Genomic DNA, 8,842 nt, shown 5'->3' on the forward strand with positions numbered 1-8,842 from the left:
ACAATAAATTTGCTTGAATTATTATTTGTTTTGTTCAAATAGATTTAAATCTGAGAACATTCCTTTAGGTTTGCAATGTTTTCTTGGACCGGGGCAGGTGGGATAAGTGAATGTGCTTGATATAAACTATTCGAAAAAATTAAAATCGATTTTTTTTGACAAGAGGGGTTTCTCAAATGATTGATTTACTTTAACTTGGGAATAATTGACAAAATTCTTCATTGCAGGTTGATCGATATCGTGGAAAGGAGAAATGAAATAGTTGAATGTCTGGAAATGGATCGGGTCAGAGAAGCAGAGGAAGACGATAGTATAAGTAGCCACATCAACATGTACACCCTGAATCGGGATGTGGATAAATCGATTTCCGAAAATCCGAAGAAGGAGAAAGATAAGGACAAGAAGAAACATAAAAAAGAGAAGAAATCAAAACACAAGTCCAAGGATAACGTTGACATGGACAAAGACGTTGATGAAAGTGAGACTTACAATACTTTGGAGAAGAAGAAAAAGAAAAAATTCGCTCTTTTTTAAGGAATCCGAATTCGTTGCCATTACTTTAAGATATTTGAAACAAGTTTCTGGAGCTGTGCTTTATTTTTGTTTTTATCATTGAGTCAATATATTTTTTGTACTTTCGTTACTTATATGTTGTGATTTTTATAGTATTAAAGATTCAACTTTTGAACGTGCTGTGTTTTTTTTGTCATGTCTGCCACATCCAACAAGCTTTGTATATGTGAATAATTCAATTCAAAAACACCGGTTTGCAAACCTTTGTGTAGAAATATTAGTTTTATTTTCATAAGTGGTGAAATAAGCATTCAAAATTATCACTTGTCTAAGCAAACTTTTGTCTGACGCAGTTACATGAATATTAATCAATCTGAAAATAGGTGTTTTTATTGGAAGTGAATAACATGCGAAAATATCAATATCCTCTAATTGAATACTGAAAAATAGAAAGTATTTTAAGGCCATGAAAAATAACAGAAGAACTGTTCAAATATTTTTGATCACTTTGTACAGTCCCACTCGTTAAAAAACACCTCGTTCCATGAAAACTATGTTCAATGAAGTAACTTCACACCAACGGTATACTCGAATACAAAAAAGAAATCTTCAGTTTTCGTTCACAAGAATTTGGTAATATTTGGGATCATCCTCAAAATCTCACCAAGTGTGATCACAAAACTCTCTTGGTTCAATCCAAAAAAATTAAATTAAGCATTATTTACTTGACAACCAAACATTATTTCCGATCATCAACAGATAACAAGACACAGACAACAAACAAGACACATACAGACGACACGGGACACAAGACAAACAATACACAAGACACCGACGACACGACACAAGATAGAACATAAAACACATACAGACGGCACAAGACACTGATAGCATAAGGAGTAGAAGCAAAGTTGAACTTTGATTTATGTTCATAAATAAGGCAAACCGTCTCTAAGATAAAAAGTTCGCTGACTGTTAAAATATTATTGGCAGTGAATAAGTTCCTTCACTATTCTCTGGGTTTTACTTTACAGAGACATCTTAGTACCCTCTTCTGTAATATCAATACAGAAGAGAGAAAGGTATTCCATAACGAAGTCGAAATTCAATAAGTGCATGGTAAATGGCATTTCCAATATGGAAACCCAAGTCATTTGAAACCACTCTAACTGAATAACATCCGGAGGAGATCTTACTCTCGAGTTGTTAAAGGTGTTTATCAAATTTCAGCCTATCGTCAATGAATACACCGAGAAATTTTGTGTTTAATTTATTTTGTAATATGGCGGCGTCTGTTGAAATTTCATCAAGTGAACATTTGAATGATATTATATTCGTTTTGTATGCATTTATTTAGCTCCACTGAGTTTTATCATTTCTCAATTTTCATGATGACCTACCACGTAGTAACGGAATCATCCATCAATTTATTGAAAGGAACATCTACATTTCTTTGTTAAGAGATAATTTTGGTATCAATTGCTTTCTTCCTTTCTTTGTAAGATTCTCACATTTTTTGTGCATAGAGAAGTAGAAAGCCAAAACTTTTCTCTCCAAAAAATAAATCTCTCTTAAAAATATACTCCTTTCAATTTGAACAAGAGTATAGTGTTAGGAATCACACGTTAAAAGGTAAGACCTCGTTAGTCCTTAGCTCGCACAAGTTTCTCAACTTCTGAGATTTATCGTTCGTATGGGGGCGGCAGCTGATTAACGGAAAAACAGATTTTAAACAGAAACAGATATAATGTTTCAACAATTTTTTTTCTTTATAATCTCCTTTTCAGTTACAATTATTCATTACGATATATATGATCAGCTAGAAAAAAGAATTGCTCTAATTGAACGATTACAGAAATATTTTCAATCAGAAATCAAAATCTTTGTAAAATTGGAGATTCCTTAAAAATTAGAAAAATTTGACAAACACAAAAAACTATTCAAAAATGTACAACAGAGAAAAAATAGCCACTGGAATTATTACGACAATATTCAATAATATTCCTTTGCACTTATCGGTAATTACTGCACTGGGGACTCCGATGGAATTATAGAAAATAACAGAAAAACTCAAACGTGGGTTTTCACAGGGCTCCATTCTGGGTCAGTTTCTTTTTTCCAATTACATGAGTTATCTAACTTGTATCAATACATTAAGTAGAGATAGTATTTGCTAATGACACAACTATCATCTGGAACAGTCCCAAAAGAGAAACCAAAAAAATTCACTTTATTGACATTCAAGTGTACTTGACAATTTTTTGACAATAATGGTTAGCAAAACCTATGCAAAGTTCTTAGGAATCCATCCACACATACATAAAAGTTTTGCTAGCTATGAGTTTGAAATGATATTGAATTAGAAACAGTACCGATTATAAAGCTATATATTATAGACGTTTGTCATTGTACTGTTCTTTACTCCATTTGACATTTCAAACTTTGTTAAACTTTGTAACAATGATTTATTTCATGCACAAAAAAGTATATTATCATCATATAAAATAGAGTATGAAAAGAGGTGAAAGAATCTTCTTTGGCAATGAATTAATTTATTTCAAAATTAGCAGTAATAGTTCAACTGCATGGAACCATAAGACAGCATTTATATTTAAAATAAATGAGTTTTTATAATATATGGTATGTATTTTACTTGCCACAGTTTAGCAAAATCACACATCTATCAACCTTTCCTTAATTACAGTTATCAAAATCTTATAAAAACTTCCGATAAATCTCTCTATCGTCTTTTGAAGCCATACTTTTTCCTTTCATAGAACAAGTCAGTCTTTGAACTTCCTAAATTGACAATCTTGGGGCAGCCGTCTCTGTCCTTCTCCTGGATTGTGCACTCCTTGCAGTAGTAGGCATCCGAAACGCCAGGACCACCACATATAACACACCTACCCTGGTAAGACCCGTAGTTGCATTCGTCGCAAATCCTTACAAGAGTGCAGGGTCTCACATAGGAATCACAAATCACACACTTTCCGTCGCATTTTTCGCAAAGACGTCCTATGGCTACTCCTGGTTGTTTCCGGCAAAATATTAAATCCGGGTGATGCTTCGCCATGGTGGGTCTGTAAAATATAATTATTCAGTTAAAAATATTGAACTACAGAATAGGGTTTTATAAAGCCTCAAATATTTTTTTTCAAGACAAAATTATTTGTACTTGGTGCTCATTTATAAATAGGTGATTATTTTATACTCACAGTAATAAGTTACAACTTATGTACTCCAATAATTTTTCTCTCTCTAATCCGTAAACAATAACGAAAATCAAAAAACTACTTACTTCAAATAATTTTGAAGGTTAGGGCGATAAGTAACAAAATACAAGAGGTATGACAAATGACATTGAACAATACAAACTTCAATGACAGCTGTCAAAAGTGACGAATACACAGAGCAGCCAACTGAAGAAAAATCCCTGTGCTACTATTGGAAATTATGAATCATTTTTGAAAATTTAAAATTTTGATCTGCAGTTTGAGCATGCTATAGGTATCACTACTTGCAGAGAAAGTTGAATAAATAAATACAGATAGATATTCATAACAAATGACGATCCACAGCAAGTGGATTGTAACATAAACTGAAACATAAAATGCATTCACTTTATACAAATGAAATATATTCTAGAGTAGGAATATAAAACGAAGAACGAGATGAGTGTGTAACTTCTTGAACTCAAAAGTTTTAACTTTGCTAAGAAAATTATCCAAATGGCCAATTCGCATTCGCGACGACTATTGCCTCGAGATGGCAGTGAAAACTCTAGGAAAACAAAGAAAATATCAAGTGACATTTGGTACTGAAACTTCCACGGAATATGTTTTAAAATTCAAGAAGATCCTCATGATATACTGTTGTGTCAGAATTGTTGGCAGAAATAATCCTTCTCTTGGAAGATAATACTAGACAGACATTTGAAGGCGAAGCAGTCATCAGTATCAATCTTGTGATATCCAATACGTAAATATCGCGTGGTTCGCCCATATAAATTTCTGTTTCTTATGGTATGAAGATGTTATTCAATTGGTTCAAATGATATTGCAGAAAGTAGCAATGTAATTTTCATATAAATCATTTAGTCAATCTAAAATGTGTACTTTCGCTGGTCTAAATCTCAGCATTCATATGTGGAGACAGGACATCTCTCTTATTACTTGAGATAAGTTCGCTCATTATTATTTCGGGGCAGTTTCGAAGCGTTATTACGCAAGATAAATGTGCCATCCGAAAAACTGTACTCATCACAAAGTCTTTCTACTCGTCTGAATATACCTTCAAGCTGTATGACAACCCTGAACACTTCTATGTTTTCCAAAGATACAAGTTAAAAAAAAACCACTCGAGTACAGTATTAGGTTGAGAGAGTGGTCGAAAGTTGTTTAAAATTATTTGATAACCCATCTTGTATCCGCATTTTGTCAGCAATGACCGTTGCTGTACCTTCAATGTCTGTAATCTTTCTGCTCAAAATACAAATTTAATAATTCTTTATGTGTTTTGTTGCGTCTTTTTCACACAGATATTTGTTCAATTAACTTTATTTGCCTATATATGATATTCAGCGCGGTATATTGTGCCCATATCAAGCATTAATGTACATAACCGAACACAAATCGTTTTTCGAATGGAAGGGAATGTAGAATTAAAATTTAATTTCGTTGGCATAAAGGGATATTTTGTGTTGGCAATTCTGAGAATTTCGAGCGAAGATCGAATAAATAAAAACAAAGAAAGGTGGTGAATATAAAAGTGAAGTGACGGATCATAAATCGTAACAAAAACTTGAAACGAAAAACCGTTGAAAGTTATCAGTTCTTTTTTTTCTGTGAAAAACTGAGCGATTTGAATATAGCAGAAAACCTGACCAGTTCAACAAGAATAGTACTTTTTTTAGGATAAAACTCCTCGGAGTGGAAAATGTATTCCTCACCAGCAATGCGATTATACAATTCTGAAAGTAAGTATAAAACATGTTTTTTAGAAAATTTCCTTCAATCAATGGTCTTTCAGATACAGACAGTCTCATCCAGCGAAAGCCTGGAGCTAATCAAATATCTCGAAAACCGTTTGTAGACAGATCTGTCAACAGCAAAACTCCAGAAATCAGCAAGTTTGTTAAATCCAAACTACAGTTTGCTAAAGACGCCGCAGGACTGGAAAAAGCTTCCCACAATGATTTTGCCTGCAAAGAGATACCAAACATTTCCATTTCTTCACAGAATGACGATCTCAGTGCTGAAGATTACATCTTCTCAGGAAAAGTTGTGGAAGGTGAGTTGATGGAATTTATAGAGAACATTCATTTTTACTTTCATGGTTTAACTATGATGACTCAATATATAGGTGTTTCATAAATGAAAACTATTAAAATTAAATTCAAAGTTCCCGTTGCTGATGTTTTGATGGCCTTAAGTGTAATAATGGCGAATATATGTAAATATTTCTAAAATATTGTTGCTGCATAATCAAAAACCCGAAAGTCTGGATCTTGTTATGAAAATCTTTCAAAACAGTGGGCTTTATATCCAGTTTACACTATATCTAGATCCCATTTCACATATTCCGTCTAATTTTTCCATCACATTTCAGAAATATTTGTTATATCTGTAAAATTTGTTTCCACTCATCAACAGAATTTGGGCAGTTAATTATTTATGAATGACAGTCAGTGTTTAATAAATTGTGTTTCAGATTTCTCCGAAGATTTATGGCCGGATCTCCATCTTGGCAGAGAGGGTATCATCAATATTCTCCGAAACTACTGCCAACTTGGCGACACTCCTCCACCCTCACCAACTTCTGATTGCTTCGATATTGACCCTATCAATATTGATCCACTGTTTTTCTCACTGCCTGATGACAATATGCATGCTTCCCCTGTTGTATGGGAGGAGTGCTGTGAAAATGTTGACGTACCAAAAATAGAGTCCGATGACGATTTAGATTCATCCCTAGGTTAGAGTTGTTCAAGTTTACTTGTAACTGTGCCGAGGGAATAGTTGAATATAATCTTAACAACTTACGTACTTCAAAATGGGTTGATTCTGAAGATATTACACTGTCTGTTAAGATTATGTTAAATATTCCTGACAGATTATTAGCCTGTCAGATGTGTTTTGTATGTATATATTTTCATTTTCTACTGTTCTGTTGTATGTGATTTTATGAATAAAACTTGAGCTTGCTTATATTTTTATTTTAAAAAATACAACTTTGTGTAGACATACATAAGAAAAAATAACAAAACAGGTACAAACTTGAATATCATCTATCAAATAAAACTACAGGTAAGCATTAAAGTTCCTGTATTTCAGAAGCAAAAGCCAATATTGAAGAGAGACTAGGAATCGATTAATTGACCCTCATTATACAATGTAATGATTCGCGTAGATGCATACTAAATCATTAACATAGCTTGTAAAAAGTTGTGATGATGCTAATTTGGGTAGCAAAACGCGCTTAGGGAGACAGCATTTTTGTTCTGCTGAGGAAAGGGTGTTTTCAATAGGTTCTTTAACGTATGGAAAAACCAGTTGTTTGAAGGAATTGCGGAAAATATGAATTTGACACTTGGCTTCTTTGAGGAAAGGCTTCAATTGATGTGACAACCGATACTGCTGAAAAATATACAAAGTAGCCAACTTAGAAAAAATAATCGTATTCCAAATGAAATTCACTGAAAATTATCATGGTTCACTTTTGAAACGATATACAGGACCCTAAGCCTACTTACAAATCACAAAATACGCAAAAATGAGTAAATAATCTGATTTACATCACTAATAAGCCATTAACATCGGAGGTTTTTCCTTATTTATGGTGGCTTCACTATCTCAGAACACGAGACAGTATAACCTTTCTATAAGGTTTTGCCTTCAGTTGAATAAAAAAAAATGTATCACATACTTAATCTGTATGGCACCTAAGCTAAGTCACAAAACTCAAAATGAAAAGTATCTGCAATTGGAAACTGTCACTGGATATGAAAAATTAGCACAACAGCTACTCCCTCTATTTTAGTTTTCGTTGGGTGAATTTGAAAAGGTGCTCGTTATCACAACAGATCTACAGCTACCAATTTCCTCACCTCTAAAGGTGGCAACTCACCATCTCATAACATCAGAAAAGTTACTCTGTATTACTGATATGATTGTGTACCATCTTATGCCACGGTATGAACAGTGGGAAAATATAGACTTGTAATAGTAAACAATGGAAAATGAAAGAGATTCTGCGAGAGTGTAGGTTTGACCGGTTTTCAAATTTGTGCGTATCATTTTCAGGTCTCATAAATTAATTCGATGTTTTTTTCAAACTACATTGAATTGTAGGATATTTCTGTTAGGTGATTTTTCCAAGCGACAATATCTGATAACAATTTTAGTTGGAGAGTATTTTTATATTTATATATTTTGTACTTGTTCCTCGATAAGTGATTTATGACTGTTGAATTTATGGATGTTCAAGTTTTCCCAAATGTCCATGCGGTTTCCCTTATTGACTTGTTTTATGAGTTTTATGTTCTCTGGTAGGGGAAAGTTATGTTTGTTTTGTATGGCGTGTGTTGCGAAGTTTGATTTATATACTATTGGGTTTATGTATGCCTTTTTGTATACTGTATACAATGCTCGGACCGTAACAAATTCTATATCGGCCAAACCAAGAAAAAACTGATCCAAAGGTACGATGAACACAAAAAGGCATACATAAACCCAACAGTATATAAATCAAACCTCGCAACACACGCCATACAAAACAAACATAACATTCCCCCACCAGAGAACATAAAACTCATAAAACAAGTCAATTAGGGAAACCGCATGGACATTTGGGAAAACTTAAACATCCATAAATTTAACAGTCAAAAATCACTTATCAAGGAACAAGTACAAATCAAAACACAACAAGACCTAACATGCAATATATTAAATCAATATACACTCCTAGAAACAATAAACCTAGAGAAGATTTAACACAAAGAATAGTATCTGATGTAATCCAAATACAGGCAAATTTACCTAAAGCAACAGAAGTACCTGTATTGAGGCGTTCGGACCGTATAAAAAGACACATAACAGGATGACACATTCAGATAGAATAGTGCCTAGAGGATGACAGCACGGCCAGCTGTCAAAAGCGCTCGCAGATAATCAAATAGAAGTCATAGAGCTTCAAATATTCAAATATATATATATATATATATATATATATATATATATATATATATATATATATATATATATATATATATATTGTTATGAGAAGTTTGATGTTGAAAGTTTTAGTAAATCAGAAATTTCATTCTGATTAT

The 8,842-nt window shown here is 33.1% G+C and overlaps 3 protein-coding genes across 4 annotated transcripts in view; 2 read left to right on the forward strand and 1 right to left on the reverse strand.

Annotated features, from left to right (window-relative positions):
* Positions 1 to 688, forward strand: part of MICAL-like (protein) — a 136,037-nt gene extending 135,349 nt beyond the window's left edge. The window contains exon 16 of the mRNA XM_074175785.1: positions 228 to 688. Within this exon, the coding sequence (XP_074031886.1) occupies positions 228 to 534 (307 nt within the window). The 3' untranslated portion in view covers positions 535 to 688. The remainder of the gene's footprint in view (positions 1 to 227) is intronic.
* Positions 689 to 2,704: 2,016 nt separating this feature from the next.
* On the reverse strand, positions 2,705 to 3,911 carry Phf5a (PHD finger protein 5a). Of its 2 annotated transcripts, none has more exons than XM_074175547.1 (2): positions 3,812 to 3,911; positions 2,705 to 3,593 (listed from the first exon to the last, which is right to left on the reverse strand). In XM_074175547.1, the coding sequence occupies exon 2, from the start codon at positions 3,584 to 3,586 to the stop codon at positions 3,254 to 3,256; it is 333 nt and encodes a 110-aa protein (XP_074031648.1). In that variant the 5' UTR covers positions 3,587 to 3,593; positions 3,812 to 3,911; the 3' UTR covers positions 2,705 to 3,253. The 2 variants fall into 2 exon arrangements, with proteins under 2 accessions (XP_074031648.1, XP_074031647.1); XM_074175546.1 differs by having other exon boundaries at positions 3,729 to 3,887.
* A 1,327-nt stretch (positions 3,912 to 5,238) lies between these two features.
* Positions 5,239 to 6,719, forward strand: LOC111509671 (uncharacterized). Its single transcript, XM_023165455.2, has 3 exons — positions 5,239 to 5,488; positions 5,542 to 5,802; positions 6,223 to 6,719. The coding sequence occupies exons 1-3, from the start codon at positions 5,449 to 5,451 to the stop codon at positions 6,489 to 6,491; spliced, it is 570 nt and encodes a 189-aa protein (XP_023021223.2). The 5' UTR covers positions 5,239 to 5,448; the 3' UTR covers positions 6,492 to 6,719.
* The last annotated feature ends 2,123 nt before the right edge of the window (positions 6,720 to 8,842 follow it).

This window comes from Leptinotarsa decemlineata, unplaced genomic scaffold (genome assembly GCF_025532065.1).
Source record: "Leptinotarsa decemlineata unplaced genomic scaffold, Ldec_3_MD MMD2_tig00001064_RagTag_RagTag, whole genome shotgun sequence".
NCBI classification, from domain to species: domain Eukaryota; kingdom Metazoa; phylum Arthropoda; class Insecta; order Coleoptera; family Chrysomelidae; genus Leptinotarsa; species Leptinotarsa decemlineata.

Bases quoted from the DNA above. Each gene is read 5' to 3' on its own strand.
- Phf5a (XM_074175547.1), bottom strand. From the start codon at position 3,586: ATGGCGAAGCATCACCCGGATTTAATATTTTGCCGGAAACAACCAGGA.
- LOC111509671 (XM_023165455.2), top strand. From the start codon at position 5,449: ATGTATTCCTCACCAGCAATGCGATTATACAATTCTGAAA. The intron at 5,489-5,541 runs GTAAGTATAAAA...ATGGTCTTTCAG, and splicing joins GCGATTATACAATTCTGAAA to ATACAGACAGTCTCATCCAG. The intron at 5,803-6,222 runs GTGAGTTGATGG...ATTGTGTTTCAG, and splicing joins CTCAGGAAAAGTTGTGGAAG to ATTTCTCCGAAGATTTATGG.